At 43.3% G+C, this 23,127-nt stretch overlaps 2 protein-coding genes across 5 annotated transcripts; one reads left to right on the plus strand and one right to left on the minus strand.

The window, feature by feature from the left end:
* Positions 1-1,414: 1,414 nt before the first annotated feature.
* LOC310907494 (glutathione S-transferase) lies at positions 1,415-11,652 on the plus strand. 4 transcript variants are annotated; one of them, XM_083857749.1, is made up of 8 exons: positions 1,415-1,512; positions 1,585-1,599; positions 4,902-5,008; positions 6,516-6,567; positions 6,795-6,927; positions 7,485-7,626; positions 10,460-10,591; positions 11,315-11,652. In XM_083857749.1, the coding sequence occupies exons 3-8, from the start codon at positions 4,922-4,924 to the stop codon at positions 11,435-11,437; spliced, it is 669 nt and encodes a 222-aa protein (XP_083713875.1). In that variant the 5' UTR covers positions 1,415-1,512; positions 1,585-1,599; positions 4,902-4,921; the 3' UTR covers positions 11,438-11,652. The 4 variants fall into 4 exon arrangements, with proteins under 4 accessions (XP_083713875.1, XP_083713877.1, XP_083713876.1 ...); XM_083857751.1 differs by having other exon boundaries at positions 1,444-1,507; positions 1,570-1,599; XM_083857750.1 differs by having other exon boundaries at positions 1,504-1,518; positions 1,550-1,599.
* Positions 11,653-13,340: 1,688 nt separating this feature from the next.
* Positions 13,341-22,464, minus strand: TMEM14A (transmembrane protein 14A). The gene is made up of 6 exons (XM_083857753.1): positions 22,394-22,464; positions 21,990-22,123; positions 20,405-20,490; positions 18,679-18,780; positions 15,242-15,329; positions 13,341-14,246 (listed from the first exon to the last, which is right to left on the minus strand). The coding sequence occupies exons 3-6, from the start codon at positions 20,478-20,480 to the stop codon at positions 14,207-14,209; spliced, it is 306 nt and encodes a 101-aa protein (XP_083713879.1). The 5' UTR covers positions 20,481-20,490; positions 21,990-22,123; positions 22,394-22,464; the 3' UTR covers positions 13,341-14,206.
* Positions 22,465-23,127: the final 663 nt, after the last annotated feature.

Here is a 23,127-nt window from a genome sequence, read left to right on the forward strand (position 1 = left end):
AACCCCAGCATTTGTGGGCACGGTCGGAAAGCACCGTTGTTGCTGTCAGCCTGTCCACCCGACATTCGATCAATGTTGTTTTACTGTGTCTTTACAATTCAATCTTAGTAAATTGTTAAATAATTTCTTTTATTTTGAATTGGTTCTTAATCATTTATAACATTCATAAGAAATGTCATGCAGCTGGAACCAGTTTTCATCATCAAAAATGTAAATGAAGCGGATCTGTTTCAGCACCAAAGCATGTATTAAAGAGCGTTGTTGCACAAGCTGCTTCCCTTCCACCCCACTGCAGCGTTCAGACAGCACTTGCAGCTGCCGTGTGCTGTCAGAAACTCAAGCCAGAAACTTGGGCTATGGATATTGACTTCCTGCCAGGATGAACTCCGAGCATGGCCATGTGGTTTCAGGATCTCCCAAACACATCCTGGCTTTCAGCCACACAGAGCCCGAGCCCTTGGCACAAGGAGTGCTCCGCTCGCCTTGCACGGGGGCTGCAGCCCCAGCCTCCCCCAGTCACTGCAGCACTGCTGCCCTTGGGGGCCTCCCAGCCTGTCCCCTGCTCACTGTACCCCGGCCATGTCCCTTTGGTGCAGCTGCCTCGGAGCCAGCCCAGTGGAAATGTTGTTCGGAAAACGTGGGTTTGTTACCCAGCGCGCAACAAACCAATATTTACACACTTAAGAGAGACGCTGACTATTATTTTCAGAGTTGTGCAAGCCTGGTTGCTCGGTGATATTCCAAAAATTAAGGCCAACTTTTAAGTATTTATTCATTTTAGCAAGCAAAGGCATTAATGTTATTTGACTACAAGTCGCCTAGTTCTTCTAATAATTAGTATTCTATCTTCTACTGGTTAATGATTCTCCCTCTTCTCATGTAATTAGTCTGCGTGCTCTGGTGGGCTGTGAGTCAGTGGTGCCGGAGTCTCTCCCTGCCGGAATTACCTTTTTCCCGGTCACAGCTGTGCTTAGCACAGTTGCTGAGTAGGCTTTATTAGTTTCTTCCTTATCTTGGGAGTTCTGCCAAATGCCCTTGTGGCCCATGAATTTCGTATTTTATGTATCCGTTATCAGAGGTATATCCTTCTTTCCAAGCCTTGTTAAACTCCCCCTAGGTTTGTGATCATTAAAACACGTTCAACCCTTAACAAGGCAATTCTCCTGACAAGTAATTTTTTTTTCTTTCCCACAGATGGATGTCACTTAGACCTTGTTTGGTAGCTGCTCTGTTTCATGGGTTCTTCTTTCTCGTTTATTATGCTTGAAAGTATACAAAGATCAAACATCAAAGCACATCCTTTCTCAAGAAAATGTTCACATATTTCACATTCTGCAACAGAAACTCCGCAAGATTGCAGGGACAAGGCCGAGGTTTCCCTGGGCTGCGGTGGGAGGGTTTGGGGATGGGGTTTGGCGGAAGGCGAGGGGAGGAGCGGGGGGGGCTGCGCCGGGGGCCGGGCGCTGTGTCGGCTCCTGTCGGTGCGGTGTCGGCTCCTGTCGGCTCCTGTCGGTGCTGTGTCGGCTCCTGTCGGTGCTGTGTCGGCTCCTGTCGGCTCTGTCGGTGCTGTGTCGGCTCCCGGAGCGGCCCGGGCAGACGGTACCGCGGCGGCGGGCGGGGGTCGCGGCGGGGCGGGCGGTGCCGGCCCGCTGGAGCGTGTGGGGTTTGCGGGATCGGGGCTCCTGCCCGGAGGGCAAGAGCCGAGGCGCCTCACAGACCGTCTGACCTTCGAGGAACGTCCTGCCGTGCTGCTCCAGGGAGTTTGTGCGGGAGTTATTTATTCCCCAGCCTCTCTCCTGCAGCAGGGGCCAAGATGGGCCGATGGTGGGCACAGAGGGAGTTTGTGTTTAGCTCTGGGTGGGATCAGCGCGGAACTGAAGAGGAACTGCTCTTTGGAGTGCAAGTTTTGCAATCTCTGGGAGTATTTTGCCTTTCCCCTCGTCCAGACACTCCTCCTAGCTCGGGGGTGGAAGGAGGCTTTTGGAACCCGGAGTTGGCCCGAGCCCCAGTGGAAACCTCCCGCTGGGAGCAGTTGCGCTCTTGAGAAGCTCCGGAGGTCGATGCAGGGCTGTGCTGTGAGGTCGTCCTGTGGAACAGCTCCGGGCGGGACGGGTTCGAGCAGCAAAGCGTTGCTGAGAACTGCTCTGGGGCCCATATCCAATTAGGAAGAACGTTGAAGATCTTGGATCGGGTTATGAGCTTGCTGCTAAATTCATTTACTTGTTTCTCACTGAAAGGCAGCTGCCTGAATTGTTTTGGATGAAACAACGTGGGGGGAGGTTTAATACAGCCATCACAGCAGTAGCTGCCTCTCTGGCACCTGGGTGGCTCTGGTGCAAGGAAGGTCTGATGCTCTAAAACACCAAGAAAGTTTGTGATTAATTTTCAGGTCCATTATTTCTGTTCAAGAAAGACATTATACCAGTTTTACAACTCTTTTATCATTACTCACTATTTTGCAAAGGGATAATTATTACAGAGCCATAACAGGGTCACCAAAATAGTTTGCAGCCCTATATAAGTGTTCAGCCTAACCCCCAAATTCAGACCTTTAGCAGTGCATTTGCAGGAAGATATTCACGGTTCTTTTGAGTGGAACACTGAATTGAGACTGGCAGTCAGGCCTCTGGGTGGGCTGAATTTTATGAGCTCCGGCTCTGAGAGGAGAGCTGATAAAATTTGTGGAGAGGTCAAGGATGTTTGTCCTTTCTGCTTATGCTAGCCTGTCCTTATAGTATGTTTCTCAGCCTCGATCCCATGTGCTGGAGGTTAGTGTGTTTGTCCAGTCTGTGGGGGTTTAAGTGCAGTTCTCCTCTCTGATGAAGTTGAGACCACCACCTACTTTCTGAGCATCAGGAAATCAAGTATTTTTGAAGAACAGAAGGTCAAGAGCTCTCTTACCTATTACAGTGTAAGTCATACACATGAAATAGAAATGAAATGTATATCATGGTCTTATGTGTATAGAGCCTGGTAAGGGAGCTGTGCCAAGTCACCTCTCTGAGTGCCTTGTTGCTGTTCAGGCATCAGGAATCTAGGTAGGCATCCAGCAGTGCTAGATTAGATGCCAGCTCCACTCAAGACATAATCTATTGAGAAGCACGTTTTTGTATCAGGACAACTTTGCTACAAGAGACTGAGGTGTCTGGGGACACAGACACTGCCAGGGCTAGGTGGAAGCTGAGCAGTGCTTTTGAAGACCTGCATGAAACTCCCTGGAGTCTGAGCCCAGACTATCAGACTCCCTTTGAGTTTCCTCAGGACTCTGGCCTGATGGCAGCTTAAATGGAGAGAGACAGCTTTGATCTGTTGTCTGAAAAGTAAATTTAATAATACAAAAAATAACAAACAGTAAGGCGTCCAGTGTATTGGACTGAACCAGGTCAAGGCAGTACAAGGGGCAAAAGGCACGAGGCCAAAGGCATGGTCTTGGGTCAGACAGGGAACTTTTGCACCCCAATGTGGGAGGACAGTTAAGGTGTGGTCTGAGGGAAGGGTCCAATGAGAACAGCAATTAAGAATATTAAAATTCTTGCACCAAAAATCAACCTATGATAACACAGAGAACTACGAACTTTCTAGTAACAATTAGCATAGAGAGCATGTCAATCAGCCTTTTACTTATGACACTGAGAACAGGGTTTCCAAGGCATTTTTCCAGAGTTCTGTTCTTCCCCGGGGAAACTGTCCTCTACACCTGCATTTTGGATGGGGGCACCTCTTTCTTTTGTGAGTCCAGTTCCTAACAGAGCGATGACTGTGTGCTGTAGAGCCTGTGGAAGATAGCATCCAACACAAAGGACTTCAGTGGAGAGGGCCAAGGATGCAGTCTCCCCTGTCACTGTTGTGCTGTTTGTGCCTCTTTATTGATGCCTTGGGATTATGGCCAGAATTTTTACTTTGTGGCTCAGCTATGTATTGTGAAATCTATGCAAGCATAAATAAGCCTCTGCCTGTGAACAGATAAACCCTTGGCTTAACAATGAAGCATTCTGTTAGTCTGTGCCTCTATCTTCCTATGAAATTTGTTTCATTCTTCTGTGACCCATTAGTGATAAGAGTACAGTCTTAGCTTTGTTTCCAGCATGAGGCAAGCTCTCATCAGCTGCCAGTGTCATACCAATGGCATGTGACTGCACATGGTAGGGAAATTTGAAAGGACAAAGTGTTTCATCCCAGTGCCATCATCTGATGGGCTGACGTGAGCCCCCTGCTGCTGGGGGCATTGCCTAGGCCTTATCTGCCCAACAGAGGTCAGTCCCATCCATTTGGGTTTTGATTTTAAAGTTAAGTTTTCGAGGCAGATAGAATATACAGTTTGACTGTAGCAGAACTGTCTAAATAGGGAATGCAGTAGGCCTGGTGAAATATGTTGCTTTTAAAAGCATACTTGTAAAGGCTTAGGAGCACAGAGCTCTGAATTGTCATATGACAGAGGTGAAAATGGTGCTGGTGACACTAGTTTGGTGTTCTTTGGAAGCCATTCTCTTGATAGAGTACATTTTTCAAGTATGGTGTAACGTGACAAAACCCAACACCTACTGAAGAGGTTGCATCATTGCAAGGTTAAAAATGTGTTAATGCAGGAATACCCTACAATACCCTTCAGTTCTGCTCTGGTTGTAAAACTCCAGTAATCTGTTAAAACTACAATAATATATTATTTAGGAGATGCTTATTGACATGATGCGGTTGAATGGTTGCATGTTCTGGTAGTGTGCACTTTTTCTTTTATTCCATTATTCCACAGGAAACTTGGTTGCATCAAGCACAAGCGTGTAGGACTTGATTGTTCTTCTACTTTCATGTTCACACAACTGTATTCAGTAGTTTGGAGTGGGACATTCAAAATGCTAATTTAAAGCATACTTCCTCTAAGATCATCATCTTCATTTTATCAGGAAACAAGAACTCTGAAATCATGGCAGGGAAACCCAAGCTGCACTACACCAAGGGAAGGGGGAAGATGGAGTCAATCCGATGGCTGTTAGCAGCAGCTGGGGTCGAGGTTTGTACCCTTTTTTTATAAAGCAATTTGTGATTAAAATAGGTATGCTCTGGAAGGGTTTCCCAATTGCATCTGTGCCTAGGAATATGCACATCATCACATATTGTGATGCAGAATGTGTAGATTGAGTGATACACTCTTGTGTTGTATTTCATGCATTCCTTGAGCAATAGTTGCACAGTAGAGAGATTTTAACATACAAAGAGAACTGATGGGTGTCATTTTTGAAACATACTTTAAGCTGAGATTGTAACTTGTTGCTACAGACAAGACTGTGACTTTTTCTCAATGCTTTTTCTCAAGAACTTCCATGTATGTCATGAGCCTCCTCCACGGAAAGACCATGTGTACCACATGAAAAATTTTGAACATTCTCTCCATACAGTGCCTTTTGTTCTTTGAGTCAGGACCTGAATAGGATAAATCAGCAGATCTGCCCCAAAGGCAGTGTTAGGAGATCTGTCTGGATTCACATCAGATGAAGGCCATCCTAAGACATCTTAATTTCTACAATAAGTTTTTGTTTGAATACTTTTTTTTTTAACTATTTGTACTCTTTTGGAAATAAAAGGCTTTTTTAAATGGTGCTTACTTGAGAATGTTGCTGACAGAGAATTTGCAGAGCATGAGTGCTGAGAAAACTGGGATCTTGTCCTCATTCAAAAAAAACCCCAAAAAACCAAAACAAAACAAAGCAAAAAAAACCCCAAACCAAACCAAACCAAAACAAACAACAGCAACAAAAAAACCCCCCAACAACCCAAAAAAACCAACAAAACCAACCTAAAAAACCCCCAGTGGACTAAAGAGAGAGATAAATGCTGTGTAAGAGAGGCATAATTTACAAGAAGTTTCTCAGTATTTCATGTGGCATCAACTGCTTTTTAAGTGAATGATTTGGTATCCATTTATGGTTCATGCAGGTGAGTCTGGTCTTTAAAATGAGGAAGTTCTGGAGCATAATGCTCTGTACAGTCCTGTACAGGGGGTTGGAGACACCAAAGTCTTAGGTTATTTGCTGGAGCAGAGATGAAGTAGGGGGTCTGTTAAGGAAACTTTCCTGTCTGACCATCAGGAGCCTCTCCATCAGTCCTTAAAATAATTCAATTGTGGTACAACAACAGAGTAACAGGTCAAGCTTGTTCCTCCAGGGAGACACCTGGAACAAAGGAAACCCTGGGTCTTTTATACCCTCACAATCTAAGTGAAGGTTTGGGTCATGGGCTCCTGCTGTGTCTCACCTGGCCAGTACCACAGGCCCTCGTGCCCTTTGTTGTGCAAATGGAGGCAGTTCCCAGCTCTTGCCTTGGGCTCCCAGGGCTCCATGAGCAGCTGGAACTGCAGCTGCTCACCCAGCTACTGGCAATGAATGGATTCCTCAACAGGGTCAACACAATGAGAAAAGTATGGAGAACAGTGTGAAGAGGTGGACTCTAACTGCCAGACCTCCTTCCACTTCTCCACTGCCTTTGGAGTGACAGTGTTGTTTTCTATTGTTGCTTTTCAGTTTGAGGAACAATTCATAGAAAAGAAAGAAGACTTAGAAAAATTGCGCAATGGTGAGTCCGTAAACTGTACCCTGAACGTAAATTCACACAAGTATAACAAAAAAACAACAGGAGGTATTTTTTTAAGAGCTGCAGTATGATGTGACCTGTAAAGAAGAGCTGCTTCCTTGTGGATGCTTTAATCCCTGAGAATTAGAAATGTCTCTTACCAGGTCTCTTCCTTATTTTCAGTGTAGTAGTTCAGCAGTCTGAGTAGCTTGCTCCTTTTTCTTCCCTAGATGGAGTCCTGCTGTTCCAGCAGGTGCCCATGGTGGAAATCGATGGGATGAGGATGGTGCAGACCAGAGCCATCCTCAGCTACATTGCAGCAAAGTACAACCTCTATGGGAAGGACCTGAAGGAGAGAGCCTGGTATGGTAACAGTGTACCACTTACTACCACTCATTCATGATTCTTGATATTTACAGAAAGAATGTTGCAGAGAAGTATCTGCATGTAAAAGTGTGTATAACTAACAGACTGTCACTGACTGTAGAGGGTTTATTTTGTGAAAATGGAAGAGCAACTCCAGAGATTGTGGAGATTATTATGGACTGGCAATTGGTAGCCAGTGTCCTCTCATGATTAGACCTCAAAACTAATTTTTTTTCCTAAAGTGGTTTGCATATGTAGTCTTTTCTCCCACAGAATAAATGAATACATAATCAGTGGAAAACAGCATGAATTCCACTTTAAATAAATTAATTGCAGCCTTTTATCTTGCTTATTGCATGCACTGTTTTACAATTTGTGCTTTGAAAAAACTGGAAGTTTTCTCAAAGTGAAAGAACCAAGAAAATAAACCAGTGTCTTACTTTACATTCATTAATAAACATTTTACTCAGTGATTACTTCAGTGTTGTATTTCAGGAAAATAACCAAAATGGAAAGTTTGAATGATACATGTTGAACAAAAATATTTGTTTCAGGATTGATATGTATGTGGAGGGAACTACAGACCTAATGGGAATGATCATGTATCTGCCTTTTCAACCAGCTGATACAAAAGAAAAGAATCTTGCCTTAATCATTGAACGAGCCACAACCAGGTACTTTCCTGTTTATGAAAAGGTAAGTGATAAATCACCAGTAGGTCACAAAGACAGTGAGTTCCAGGCTCCTCTTCCTACCCCACTCCCCTGTCCCCACACATGTACTTTGCAGAAGGCAAGTGAGAGTACAACTCTATAAATGTAGGATGGAGCCAGTATCCAGAACGTGAAAAGAGGGCCACAAAATAATTTTTGGCTGGTTTTGTTACTGGGTCTCTGTCTTTCTTTTCCAACCTAGCTTAGTGGCTGAGGGCTCCCAGCATTTTGCCTAAATGCACCATTTCAATACTTGCCAGCCTTCAGTACTTACTGTCTGAAAGTGTGATGTGTTACAGAATTGTTAAGACTGGAAAAGACCTTCTAAAGATCATTAATTCCAACTGTCAGCCCAGCACCACCACCACCGTATTCACCATTAAACTGTGTCCTCCTGTGACATATCCATGTTTCCTGAACCCTTTCAGAGATGGCAAGTCCACCAGTTCCTTTGACCGTCTCTTCCAGTGCTTTACAACCTTTTACTTGAATAAAAATTTCCTAAGATCTAATCTAAACCTCCCCTGGTGCAACTTGAGTCTGTTTTCTCCTGTACTGTCACTGGTTACCTGGGAGAAGAGGCTGACCCCCACCCTACAACCTCCTGTCAGGGTGTTGTAGAGAGCAATAAGGTCTCCCTCTCAGCCTCCTTTATTCTTCTATACTCAAAATTGAATATATTTATGCTTTACAGCTAAGGATCCAATTCCATTTTCTTCCTTAAATCCATTGCTTAAATGTATTATACATAGAGACTATGATTTTCATTCTCTGAATTGTTGCTTGGGCATCCTTACGTGTGCACAGAGAGGTTCTGCAAGCAAGACACATGTGGCATAGAAAGCGTAAGGCAATTATTTACTGGCTTGCATGCATCTAAGACAGCCTGAGCTGTGAGGGAAGGCATTGGTATGCTTGCCGTCCCCTTAGAGCACATGAAGAGGGTTTCTTGGCTAGGGAGGAGTTGGTCAGGAGGGGGTGGATTGTTCTTTCTTCTCCCTGGAACATTGCCTGGATGTTACAGAACTGCCATTTTCTACCAACTTGCTGTTTGTTCTGTTGTTTTATTTCTCCTGCAAGGGTATTTTAATATTTTTTTTTTGGTGTTAAATTTTCCTGTTTGAGCCACCTGTGATCCTCATCTCACAAGTTTGTTTCTGTTTGTAACTTTTCCTCTTGTGCCACATGTGGTAGTGCTGTACAGACTTTCTCACATGGTTTTTCAGGGCATAGTGGTCTGCTCAGAAATCTGCCAAGGGTACAAAGCTGTGTTGTCTCAGAGCTGAACTGGGCTTCCAGCTTGAAGCCTTGTTTACTAGGCAGCTGAAGTCTGTTAAAAAAAATACAGGACTTGATGCAATTTCATGTCCCACTTTATTAGAGCCTTAAATTGCACAAACAAAACCCACAGAGGCTGCACTGTAAAATAATGATGTAAGTGACATAATCCAGCACCTCTGTAGTCAGAGTTCATATACATCCACTGCCATACCAATGGAAGGCTGTGCTGAGAGATATTGATTACATGCACTAATCTTTCAAAGATTAGAAGTCTGATACGAATTTTAAGTTATTAAACAGTTAAAAAATGCACCAAAATTCTCTAAGCCTGTGCCTAGGTGGCATAAACTACTGTTGTGATATGTTTTAGCATGTATGCTCCATATAAGAGAGTCTTTAAAGTAATCCTTGTTTGCTTATGGTAAAGACACAGCTGAAATTTTCCATTATTTTCACCTAGCTAATTTTGTTAAAATGGTTAATAATTTTCTTTCTGTAGCAGCTGTTTAAGATGTCTGTTGATTCAGCTTATCAGGGTTCGCAATCTGTGTGTTATTCATTCAGCAAGTTGACAGGAAACATACCTAGCTGTGAGTGTTCACTTTAAACACTCAGCAGCCATATGGAGCAGCAAAAGGCAATATAAAGCCCTGCAGGCAATCAGACTCGGATGCTATGGTTGGGAGTTTCCATCCAGTCTGATAAATAAGCTGTAGTGGATCTTGTTAGAGCGGTGTAGGAAGTAACTGCATGAAGGTATCAGCTCTGACTGCCTGTGATTGCTGCCTCTGTGGTAGAACTGGTACATGGGCCTGGAGAAGCAGTTGGCTTCCAGGGTCACAGGCTGATGTCTTACTGCACACTTGTTACTTAAGAGTAGCCTTGGTGTGACTTAGGCACAGACACACCCTTCTCTTGCTCCTGATAAGGAGGTTGATAGTCTTCAGGACAAAGGAAGGCTGGAGAGCTGGTAACTGCTGTGAAGCTGTGCTGCAACATTCATCTCAGCTTGCCTACTACAGTTCTTAGTAGCTTTGGCAGGCTGTGATTCTTGGATCAGCAATTTGCCAGAAAGGAGTCCTTCCTTATGGGATAAAGGGTGGAAAGGTTGTATTCCTTCATTCTGGACATATTTCAAACTGTAATCAGCAGTCTCAAATTTTGCTGAAACATCTGGAAATTCACTTAACTTTTTTCTTAAGAATTCGAGGGGTGCTTACATGTAAACTGGCCTGACTACTTCTTCCAATTACTTTAGTCCTGTTTCTTTTGTGTGATTAAGTCTTTCTTGTGGACTTGGTATACAGCTACCTGGTGCAGTAGGTTAGAGCGAGAGATGGGATCTCACACACACTGAAACATGAATTCTGATGTAATTTTTTTCTTTAAAGAATATTTATCACTTTCTAACTTCATAGGTTCTTGCATGGCTTTGCTCTGCTATGGTTTTTTAGAAATCTGTCTGCAATGAAATACCTAGATAAAACTGTTACATCCTGTGTGATTTTTTTTTTAAATTTGTTCATACTTTATAGGCCTTAAAAGATCATGGCCAGGATTATCTTGTTGGCAACAAATTAAGCTGGGCAGATGTTCATCTGCTGGAAGCCATTTTAATGGCAGAAGAATGTAAGGCTGATGTACTGTCTGCATTCCCTCAGCTACAGGTTAGTAATCATCTGGTGTCAATATGGAAGGTAACAAACAAATTTCACTGACCGCTGTTAAAAGTTAATAGATGTTTACATCTTTGGAACCATTGTACTGACACTTCTCTGGTCTGTTTGACTACAAAAACCTGCACTCAGGGCACTGCCTTGCCCCAGACCTGCTAGGAACTCAACTTTCTCCAGTACTGCTTTTCCCAGCTGTTCTCAGCTGGCAGGAATTCACTCAGTTTGGTCCTTTAACTGCTACTTCCATGTCTTCAAAAACAGCAACATCCAGAAGGAAAGTTTGTGGCCTGGTGTGTCTGCAGTTCCTGTCCTTTTCTTTTTGCCAGCAATATTAATTTTTTAAGAAATAATACACAAAGAGCAGTTAAGTTTCATATGTCTTGACTTCTGTAGTCCTTTGCACTGGGGTATTCCTCTCCTTGCCTTTTTTTTTTTTTTCCCCTCAAATATATCTGCAGGATTAGGATTCAGGATGTGTGTTTTTTTCTTCCACTTTTTATCAGATGAATCTTAACTCTTTAATATTAATTTCTCCCATTCCCATCTGGTAAACTAAGGTATAGCACCAGCATTACAGATCAGAAAAAGCTAGTACCTTTTTCTGTTTAATAAGTATGTCTGACAAGTAAAAATCCAAGTCACCTGATCTTTAAGCTATAAAGGATGGAATTGTAATTTCCTTAATCTCACTGGCTTTACTGTTGCTTCTTACAGGCTTTTAAAGGAAGAATCAGCAACATTCCAACAATCAAAAAATTCTTACAGCCTGGCAGCCAGAGGAAGCCACCAACAGATGAGAAGTTTGTTGCTTTTGTGAGGACAATATTCAATGTCTAATCTGATGAAGATAACCCAACTGTAGTATATTACCAGAGCTTCTCTTGTAAGTGTAACCTGCATAGCTGTACTCTGTAACTTGCATCATATGGCCAGTGTTGAAATAATACACTGTGAATACACTTTTAAACTAGAGTAAAAAGCTTATTTGGACCTGTTGAGTCCAGAAAGAATTTAATGAAGCAGTTATATGAAATAAAATAATGCTGACACTTTGTGCGTGTTCAATTACCGTGCATGCCTGGTAGGGTAAAATGTTCAACTGTAGCTTCCAGAGTACTGTAGAAAAACCACATGATCCCCAACCAGGAGAGAGGAGCCACACTGTGAAAATTGAGAAGTCATTTAAATTCAGGCCTAAAATCTTTTGGGTTGATTTTTCTAGGTGGTCTCCTAGAAAGTTCACTGTCTCCCTGTTGTATTTCACAGCCTAAAAATTAGGTAAATAAACCTTTAAAAGTAAAATTAAAATCCATGATCCTTTTAAGTTTATGGGCAGAAGTAAGAAACTTTTCTAATCCCTACATGAATCTCTTAGGAGTGATTTTTTTCACTGAAAGATCAAAGTCCTTGTGCTTAATTGGCCTGCTGTCGTTTTCATCGGCTGAAAGCATCTATTCCTCTGCTCTTCTTTTTGCTGCTCAGCTGGCTGGTCAGTGAGGCAAATGCCCCTTGAATTGTTTTTTTTGTAAGGTTTTACCTTTGCAGTCATTTCCCACAGTTATAAAGCCAAGTGCACTGGCTGCTTACCTTTTCAGTAAGTGTGTGTTTTACCTCAACAGTGCTTAAAGCATGCACTACTATGTCAGATTCTTTACCCTAATTTAATGGGAACCATCACTGTTCCCTTTAAGAACATTGTCATAAACCATCCTTCTTTGCACTTAGTTGTTTTTCCTCAGTAGGACTCCAACTGATTAGGCAAACAGTCAGCCAGTGTACATGAAGAACTGCTGTCCAGCAAAGTTAACTCCTTTCCTGATTTGTACCTAAGAAGAGCCAAGTGCATCTCAGAGGTACAAACTACAAGTGCCCCAGTCACCTGGGCACTGCTGAATTCCAAACAGGTTTACATTAAAATTACCTCAAAAGCTGGAAGAAGTGCTTTGCCATGTCCAGCCAGAGTACTCATTTCACTGGGCTATTCCTCTCTTCCAAGCAAGTGCTATGACTTAGGAACTATCACAAAGGTGTGTAGCAGTGTGCTTTTTGCATGATGGAGCTGCTACCTCTACCCCAAGAAGCATCTCCTGTGGAAAAGCCACTTGGGGAGGATTCAGGCAGAGCAGTCAAGCTCACACATCACACATGCCACAGCTAGGCTCAGCAGAGAGGCAAGAAGGGCCTTTGTATGAATTAGTTCTTCCAACAAGGTTTATTCCTGGCACCAAAGGGAGATCAGAGACAAAGACCTGTCCATGTGCTGTGCACAGGCCTAAACAGGGGTCAGGGACCAATGACCTGAGGGCACAGGGGCAGTACAAGGGGCAGGGCAAAGGTCAGTGACCCATAGGGAAAACAGGGCTGGCCATCCGGGATGCCACAACCAATGGGGAAGTGAGGAAAGGAGAAACCACGAGAAGCAGGGGCAGGGGGAGAGGAGAGACCAGATCAGATCACACAGTGTGCAAAGTACTATGGGGGAGGGCTTTCTTTCAGCCTAGGCAGGGAAGACTCTATGGTCCATCCTTCCAAGGCAGGACCCTGGGAATTCCCCCAAGAGGATAGAGGCATTCCACAAAGGTCATATCATGATACAAGATAGCCTACATAAGCAAACTTTGTATGAAAAAGATGAAAAGCAGCAAAATTTCCATTTGTCTTGAAGAGTGCACCCACCCATACTGCTTCCTAATGCTTTTGCTTATATTCCCTGTACACCAGAAGACAGTCTTAGACAAGCTTTGAGGCCCCAGGAATATTTATTTTGTGCACAAATCAAAGCAACTTAAATCCCTGAATAGTTTATGACTGAACAGTATCGTCTGTTTACGAGGGGGACTTCAGCAAGATAAATCTGTGTGAGGCTAGAATGGCAAACCTGTTCCAGAGTACTGAGAGCTTGCAACCTCTCTGTGCATCATGACAAACCTCAGCCATGATTCATGTCTCTGGCAATTCACAGCATGGTACATGTTTTAAACCACTAAGTAGAAAGCAGAGCACCAGACTCTTTCATTGACAAAATGGCTCACTCGTCTGCTTAAAAAACTGGTAAGTTTTGAACATTTTACATTTTATCTCAACACTGATTTTTTATATTTAGAACCAGGGTGTGAAAAAGAACACACTTTAGTAAAAGTGTGTTGGAAAGGAAGGTGGTTTTCTACTGCAACACAGGCCCAAGACTTTTTTGATTTGGAACTGATTATTTAATCTCAGAAACTACAAAATTATACTTCAATATAAGATACCTTTTTAGCATAAACATGTATTTATAGATATTCTTTCAGAGACACAGTGCAAGAGTAATTCAATTCCCTGGGGTGCTCTGCACCCCTAAAAGAGATCAAACTTACAAAGAGAGATCCCATGAGTTAGTAGATTGCCTAAATGAAAGTAGATCAAAATATACCAACAAAACACTAGCTTTAGGGTTTTTTTTAAAAGCTTTTAAAGTATCAGCACATGTCAATAATCAAATAACAGCAACAGATCTTTTACAGAAAATATAAATGCAGTATAAGACTTGTGTTCAAACTTGTCTTTCAAGTATGGAGGGTATTTCTGTTTGGTGGGCATGGCAGTCATATTCGATTCTAAATTCTCCTACAGCAGCATAAAAACAAGCCTCAAAATCATCAAAAGGCTGGAAAAAAAAAACCAAAACAAGAAAACATAAATATGGGTGTCATTAATAAAATCAGTGAAAGTCATCATTAAATAACAGTGCATTCATAAATAACTGTCATTAGAGTCTCTATTAAGCCATCTTTTCAGGTGTCTAAATCTAAGGTCTCAGTGTCTTGAGAAACAAAGCCTACCTAGGCTGGAAAAAAAAATCCACAATGGATAATAACATTTCCCAGTGTAAGTTCTGATTCTTAAATTTTGCATCTTGATAATTTGCTTCTGATTTTTTCCTCCCTGTATGTAACTGAAGTAAAACAGAATGGTGTTATATTAAATCTGGTAACAACAAAGCAACAGTTACTATTCCTTCAGAAGATGGGGATTCTGATTTACACTTGAAAAATGTTTTGTATTACAGACTCATTGGGGAAAAAAGTTTTGAACTTACTCCATAATTTAATTCCAAATTAAAAGTTCAGAAAACTGTATTTTCCAGAATGCCGAACAGCAGCAATAATGCAGTTGGAACAGCCAGATTTTTTTTTTTTTAATTTGCATTAATAGTGACCAAAGTTCTTAGGTCAAAAATGTCTTGGTTTTCAACAGTACTGTGCTTCCAGTAGTTTTGAATGCAGCACTTCTAAACCAAAGTGTTGGCCTTTTTTTTTTTAAGATAACTGTGTTATATGAAATTAGACTAATTTTATGTGTTTGAAAACACTAAAGCTTACCTATGTTCTTCCAAAAGTCTTATCAATATGCATTAATATTTAACTTTTGACCTCTCCTTTCTGTGCTGAGAAAGTCACTTCTTATCAGCTGCATCTACCTAGTAACATGAAAAAACTGTTCACTGGGAACAGGTCTGTGATCTCCAAACTAATTTCACTTAAGCTGTATAGCTGCTAAATGACAGTGACTTCCACCAATACGGCCTTGAATCGGGTGTGAAATGGTAACTATTTGAAAACCAGTAAAATCTTTACATTAAGATCCTCGATATGTATTTACCTCAGGCACGCCAGTAGTCCAGCTGGCATTAATTTCTTGGACCTCTTGAATCTCATTCCCATTATAATGGTCAAAAGAAAAGATGAAACTGTGAAAGACAATCAAATATATTTATGTTCTCACTTTTCTCAGTGGACCACTCGGTAACACACAGAGTTATCAATGCTGTTTTCCTATGAACTGCAATTTAGTGAAACAGATCAGAAATAGAGTCTGTAAAAACATTTTTGTTTTTCCAAAATACATCATTATGATTTCTTTTAACTACAAATAAAGTTTCCATGTGCAGCAAAATGCTAAAACCTATTCCATGAAGACTAGGTAAGTTTTCAGTCAGTCAATTCTACTCACTCATATCTAAATTCATGGGGATACCAACAAAGTAGAAATAATCTTGGCCACAGCAGTAACATGTATACTGAATTACAGGAATAGTGCCTCATAAATCCCACCACCCTAGATCATTTGCAGCAGTTTTCTAATGATTCAAGGTGCTAGAGCATTCAACTTCTTTTCTCTTTTATTTTTAGAACATTAGCTCTTTATTTGCTGAGCCTTAAAAACGATATTGGAAGGTTTGCCACCTATTTTTGCTACAGAATATGGCTATCAGCATCTTCTTCATGACTGCAATTCCTTTGGAGCCTTTTGCTATGAGGGAACCATCCTTGCCTGTGACAAGAGATGGGCAGCCCAAGAGGGCAATAAATGCAGCACAAGCAGCAGAGAACAAAAATCATGAAAGAAACTGCATCTTCTTCCTGGAGTAGTCTTACCTAAAAATGGAGGCAGCAATGAACTCATCAGGCATACGGATTTCACCTTGAACTATGGCCACAAAAATAAGAAGATTGAGGGGAACACATGAAACTGCAAAGGCAGCTACCTTCATTAAAGAACTGTCACTTAAAATGCTTCCTAGAAGTGGGCAGAGAGGGAGGACTTCTCATAAGCAGCTGGGCTTTGTCACTCTCACAGCCGAAAGTAATGGCAGTTACACAGATCTCTCCCTTGTTTACAAAGCAGTTAAACCACCTGGCTAATTCTCAATTCCATTGTCTAGTTCTGGGGCCAGTCCTGTGTTCATAGGTGTCAAAAATTAGTTTTAAACTCACTTCAGCATTATAAAACAAGCCCTTACAGTTACAAGTATCTTAGAGAACTCTACCAACTATCTGCACTCATTAAAGGTACCTTGCAAAAAAAAATATTATGCTCCATTATCCCTTGCTCTTATTTTCTAGTCACGTAGCCTTGATCCTCTCAGGAATGTCTCAAGAGTGAACTATTCCACAGCATGTGTCTTGCCAGAGTCCTGAGTACATTTACAGTTTATTACAAGCTACAAAGCATATTCACTCTGTAATGTTCTTTTTTTTTTTCCCATTTGCTAGTATCTGGCTTTTTCACAGGTTCCAGAGACTTTTTAACACATTCCAGAGACTTTTTAACATTCAACTTTTAGACCAGATTTTAGAAAGTGCTATACATTCACTGTTTCACCTTAAATCAGTCAAAGAAATTCAATAACTCAAGAAAAATTCAATCCAGTGAATCATATTCAGATCAGAATCAACCTGCATTGTGAATGCTACTAACTCTTGCATACTGAGATTTGAATTTCTACATCTACTTCAAACACATAAAGATGCATTAAAGTATCCAAGAAACCATAGAGCTTATTTCAGGTGAAATAGGAAAATACCTGAAATAATAATTTATAAAACAACTAAGAGAATTTGCCTGGGGTGCCCAAAGGCTACATACTCTTTGTATGTAGGACAAGTTACAACAACCTTACTATCAAGGTCTTGTACTAAAATATTACCTAAATTACTGTAGGAGAGTCTTGCATAGGTGAAAAATACTGTCAATAATTATGGTTTGGATCGATGGGTTGTTTTTAGATTTTCTAACCTTTTAAAGGTTTGGGTGCTTGCTTTATTTTACACTGTAATTTACTGCAGTGGTTTCTAAGTTCAGAGTGGTCACTTATTTCCATGCACTTAATTTCCATCTTTCATTTGTGCTCTAGCTGCTTTTCACATTTTGGCATGTTAGGCACAAGTGAAAACATTCTAGTTTTCCACAAAAGCAATACACATTTATAATAAAAAGCAATTAAAACATTTCTTTGTAAACATCCTAAACTAAGAATGCTTTAAAAAGTCTTTGTTCCTTTTGCTTTATGTAAGAAGAACTTTCTAAGGCAGGTGCAGTGAACTCTATCTCATCTCATCTCATCTCATCTCATTGCTCTAACTTCTAAATAAGTAATATACATTTCTCACATGTATGTGAGGAGAAAGTCCTCACATACCTACAACTACAGGAAATGCAAAACATTGATTATTTTAGACATCAGAGATTCAAAAGCACATGAATGGAAAATTTTGTATTAGTCCCTACAAAACCTGGGAATTGGGAAACAGGCAGCATATATTAAGTTTTAATGAGTCTTCTTTTCCATAAATTCTGTATCTAACTTATTGACTTAGTTGACCCATAGAAGTATAATACCATATGCTACTTAAAAGGATCTCACACTAATGATTATAAATCTACATATATTTATGGCTATGTCTTCATTCCAAAAAAAGCATTGGGTTTTTTTTAAACAGTGGGATAACTTAATCCGAGCAAGGTCATGGTGGCAAAACTGGAAATCCAATTTAAGGCCATCTAAGCGCAGATCAGGTCCACAATTACCACCTTTACTAAAGAACTTGCTGGGAACACTTTGCTGTCAATGCTACTCAACATTTTTTTAAAGTGGAAATTTTTATAACTGTGATTGGTGCAAAGCACAAAGCCAGAATGAACAATATACCACAAATTCTAAGCTGAGAAAAAACAATTGTGTACTCACACAATCTGGATTAAATGTATTTTAAATGCATTTCTGCATGCGAAACCACAGTCTAAACCACCTTTGCTAAAAGCATGAGTGAGACAAGCTCCCAAAAGCTCTTACTGCAAATCACTTGTGTGAGGTTTATGTTCCCCTTAGGGATTGTCCAACACTAAGTCCAAGTTCCATTCACTGGGAGCTGAGGATATGTTACATTGTGCAACACTGGATCCCGCACTTGCTGCTCAAATTGTGAAATTCTAATCTGTAATGCTGATGATTTTATTGCAGTACTACCTCCTGCCTCCCAACTGGATTTCACAATATGTGCAATGTTAGGCAATCATCTCATAAAAGCAGGTGCTGCCAGGTGGTAACACACACGTGCTGGCTTTGTGTCAATGATCTGCATTACCTTGCAAATGGCTCCTGAATTTTGCAAGCTAAGCTGAAGTGTTGAACTCTATTTAAAATCCAACATTTAAACCAAAGCAATACCCAAAATTTACTAAAAAGAGAATTTTACATGCAGTTCAGGATGCTGCTTGTTTGTTTGTTCGTTTGTTTACTGTAGTGAAACACTTACACAATGATATCTTCACATTTCTTGGATCACACGTTACACAGTAAGCTCCATAGCCAGCCACAGAGCCAAAGGTGAGTCCAGCAGCTAAAGAGATTTTACTACCTGCAAGAAATCATTCAAATGTTATTTCTCAATACAATGTCTTTAAGCTCAATCTTTATGTGGCAGTTGTCTCTCTACACAGTATTACCCAAATATATTAAAAATAGAACTGATTTTGCCACATTCCAGCTTCACCCACTGTGAATAGAGGGGTATTATTTCTGTAACTGGGTCATTCTAGTGTGTGGCATTACAAGCAAAGTCAACTAAGTTAGAGGGAGATGATCAGGATCCAGTAATACTTGCAACTTGGGAAAAATACAACCCTAAATTTGGCTATTTCCTCAATCATACTTCACAAGGATTTTTGTAATTTCTCTGAACTGTCTGTTCATTTTAATTGTATCTTACAGCATTGTGAGTCTCCAAAAATGGTAGACATGTGTCAATATATATAAAGAGTAAATTGGAAAACATGTGTGGTCATAATGTCAGGCCTTTCAGTCTGACATCAGTCCTGGACAAAGAAATGTTATCACTAACATAACATTTAATGAATAAAGAATGAAAAAACAAATAAATGGCAATGAGGATGAAACAAGGCTTCTAAAAGTAACTTGGCATCTTCTTGCAGTGCTATTGAAAACCTGGTTCATAAATCCCAGATATATCCCTAATATATTTAGATTTCTGAACAGACATTTGTCTTGGTACCATATGATAAAAGTGTAAAATCTGCACAGCAGACATTATTTGAATTAAGCTGATCCCCAGATGTCTATAAATAAAGAATCCAGACCCCTGCTGTCATTTAGCTCCTAACCCTTTCATTTTGAGTGTTTTTAATCAAGACTTTGCAAGAAAACGTAAATCATAACCAATAAAAAATAATCTAGTTTTGCCACGAGGATTGACCAAGTATTAAAAGGAGTGAAGAGAACAGGTGAATGGGATAGTCAGTGCAGCTGGCTGCAAACACAAACCGACTGCGTTTTCAGAAATTCAGATGTGAAGCCGTGTCTCGGAGAGCAAAGAGACGGTGACCCCAGAGCAGCAGAGCCGTGCGGGGCAATGGGACCGGGCGATGCGCTGCGGGCTCTGCGGGGAGCGGGCGGGACCCGCCTGAGCTCCCGCCGGCCCGGGCTCGGTACCGCTGCGACCCCTGCCGGGTGCCGGGCCCGGCACGGCGCTGCCACCCGCGGGACTGCAAAAACCCCGGGAGCACCCAGCACCACCGCCTCAAACCTGACTCCTTATCCTACTGTGAAAAGGTGCAATTTTAACAGTAGCAGAGAATTAACCACCAACTCAGAGCGCACAAATAAATGGCTTTTTCCCACCGTGCATCTGGAAATGTCAGAATCAAGCCTGGATTTCTCTGCAGAAAATAAGCTTTAATCAAGGATATACTGTGCTCAATATAGGAATGATTAAAAGGAGATGAGAAACCCAAAATGCATTTAAGGTCAAAAATAACACGACAACCCCCACTTTTTGCCCTGAAAATAAACTCACTTAAATGCTTAAGCTGGTCCAAGAACATCTTATGAGACTCAGTGCATTTACAGCAGCACATAATGCATATAAAATGCAGCTGTGTTGATTACAGCAAAGTTTTCATGTCTCACACTGCATAGAAGAAATCAAATGCTTTATTTCCAAACCCTTCTATCCCAGTACTAACCTTTACGAGTGTATCCTACAACACCTCCAACCACCAGCAGTGAAGCATATGCAAAACCAATCCAGTCAACAGCCATGGTCCCAACTCTGGAAAGAAAACAGACATATTGCAACCGAAGGCAAACAAATTCCTTCCTCCTGGTAAAAAAAAAAAAAAAAAAAAAAAAAAAAAAAAAAAAAAAAAATCATTACTTACAGGGTTCTAAATAATACTATGCTCTCCTAAGTTGTGTTTGACTACTGTGTCAAACTATTCAGCCGGTGGAGGTGTGCCTGTTGGCTATTGCACCATCCTTTCACTAACTGCTGCCCTTCATTACACCCCAGTATCTGGGTATACCGTATTTCCATTAGGGGATTTTTTGGATATATGTGGCATACATTTTTCCCAGTCACAAATGTATGTATGTAGGCAAAAAGCTTGACACCATCCAAAGCATGTTTTGTTGCACTTGTGCGATATGGCTGAGCTGAGTGCACACTATGGACACACACAGGTCTTCTGGGTGCTCAGTCAGTGCTTTAATCTCCTTTCAACCACACTGTACCTGGAGCATTTCGAGTGGCATGTACCAGGCCCTGTATACCAGGCAAAAATATGACTTTTCATAGTCTATTCAAAGCTTCCAGAGAGAAACTTAGGCTGTTTTGGGAAGCTATACATACAGGTACTTTCTCCTGTATATATGCCCCTTTTATTTCACCTTTACATATTTATGCATTGTTGGAAGTGACTTCTGATCCACAGAACAGACAGCATCTAAGGCTCTGCTGTGACGCTGGTCCTGGCGTCCCCGGCAGGGCAGTGGAAAGGCAGGAATGGCAGTGCCCGGCAGGAATGGCAGTGCCCGGCAGGAATGGCAGTGCTCTGCAGGAATGGCAGTGCCCGGCAGGAATGGCAGTGCCCGGCAGGAATGGCAGTGCTCTGCAGGAATGGCAGTGCCCGGCAGGAATGGCAGTGCCCGGCAGGAATGGCAGTGCTCTGCAGGAATGGCAGTGCCCGGCAGGAATGGCAGTGCCCGGCAGGAATGGCAGTGCTCGGCAGGAATGGCAGTGCTCTGCAGGAATGGCAGTGCTCTGCAGGAATGGCAGTGCCCGGCAGGAATGGCAGTGCCCGGCAGGAATGGCAGTGCTCTGCAGGAATGGCAGTGCCCGGCAGGAATGGCAGTGCCAGGCAGGAATGGCAGTGCCCGGCAGGAATGGCAGTGCTCTGCAGGAATGGCAGTGCCCGGCAGGAATGGCAGTGCCCGGCAGGAATGGCAGTGCCCGGCAGGAATGGCAGTGCTCTGCAGGAATGGCAGTGCTCTGCAGGAATGGCAGTGCCCGGCAGGAATGGCAGTGCTCTGCAGGAATGGCAGTGCCCGGCAGGAATGGCAGTGCTCTGCAGGAATGGCAGTGCCCGGCAGGAATGGCAGTGCCCGGCAGGAATGGCAGTGCCCGGCAGGAATGGCAGTGCTCTGCAGGAATGGCAGTGCCCGGCAGCACGGGAGCCCCGGCAGCGCCACCGCCTCTCCATCAGCCGTGGGACAGGATTCTCCCCTCCCCAAACTAAGCGTACACTTGATTAAGCACATCCTTCTTTATACCTCAGCCTGTGTTTTCTTGACCACAGTGTTAAAGGGCGGTAGCAAGGAGTGCTCACTCAGCATTTCATGTCAAGTCTTCAGTATTAACAATAAAGCAACTCGCAGCGAGCCCGCTCCTCTCCAAGTTGTCACACCTGAGGACAAAAGCTGGGCTTTAGGGGACACGGCACCCCGGACAACGAGGTTTGCAGGGGCGGGGCCGGGGATGCGGGGCCGGGGATGCGGGTCCGGGGATGCGGGGCCGGGGATCCCCAGCCCTCCGATGTGCCTGGCCTTGGTGTCGCCTCCCGCGGGCCCGCAGCCCGCACGTCCCTTCCCCGGCCGAAGGCGGAATCCTGCGGGGGCGGCCCCGCCCGGCGCCCCCCGCCACAGCCCGGCCCCGCCACGGCCCGGCCCCGCCGTACCTCGTCCCGCCGCGCCGCCTCCGCCCTGCCCCGGCCCCGGCCCCGGCCCCGCCTCCCGCGGGGCTCCGTGGGGCGGCGGCCCGGCCGAGCCCCGGCCCAGCCCCAGCCCCGGGCGGAAGGAGCGCGCCCGTCACGGCCCGGCCCGGCCCGGCCTGGCCCACAGCGCCCCCGGCGGAGCGGCGGATGGCGGCGCCTGGCGGGGCCGGGCCCCGGGGGACAGGGGGGGACAGAGAGCCCGCGGTGCCCTCCGGCCGGGAGGGCCGTGGTGTCCTGGGGGCATCGGGAAGAGCGTGGCCGGCGGGAGGTGACCCTGCCTCTCCCTCCTCCTGGCCCCCGTGAGGCCGCACCTGCAGCGCCGTGTCCGGTTCTGGGCTCCGCAGTGAAAGAGAGAGGTGGAACTGCTGGAGAGAGTCAGCGGAGGCCACAAAGATGACCAGGAGTCTGAAGGGTCTCTTTTATAAGGAGAGACTGCAGGATCGGGTGTGTTGTGTCAGGAGAGGAGTGAGAGAGGGTTCATGCACATAAATCAAAGCTGGTGTTGGGAGGGTGGTGCCAGACCTTCTGGTGGTGCACAGCAACAGGACAAGGAGCAATGGCCATGAACTAAACCACACGAAGTTTCAGCTCATTTGGACAGAGAATGGTGCTAATAATGAATAAGATGATCTGCATGGGTCCCTTCCACTCCCATCAGTTCTGTGATTCTGTGAGTGGTGGCTGTTCTGGTGCAGGGC

This window comes from Zosterops lateralis (assembly GCF_965231275.1).
Source record: "Zosterops lateralis genome assembly, chromosome: 3".
NCBI lineage: Eukaryota > Metazoa > Chordata > Aves > Passeriformes > Zosteropidae > Zosterops > Zosterops lateralis.

Bases quoted from the DNA above. Each gene is read 5' to 3' on its own strand.
- LOC310907494 (XM_083857749.1), top strand. From the start codon at position 4,922: ATGGCAGGGAAACCCAAGCTGCACTACACCAAGGGAAGGGGGAAGATG. The intron at 5,009-6,515 runs GTTTGTACCCTT...GTTGCTTTTCAG, and splicing joins TAGCAGCAGCTGGGGTCGAG to TTTGAGGAACAATTCATAGA. The intron at 6,928-7,484 runs GTATGGTAACAG...TATTTGTTTCAG, and splicing joins GACCTGAAGGAGAGAGCCTG to GATTGATATGTATGTGGAGG.
- TMEM14A (XM_083857753.1), bottom strand. From the start codon at position 20,480: ATGGCTGTTGACTGGATTGGTTTTGCATATGCTTCACTGCTGGTGGTT. The intron at 18,781-20,404 runs GTTAGTACTGGG...GATTTCTTGCAG, and splicing joins TGTAGGATACACTCGTAAAG to GTAGTAAAATCTCTTTAGCT. The intron at 14,247-15,241 runs GTAAATACATAT...TTTTTTTTCCAG, and splicing joins GGACTACTGGCGTGCCTGAG to CCTTTTGATGATTTTGAGGC.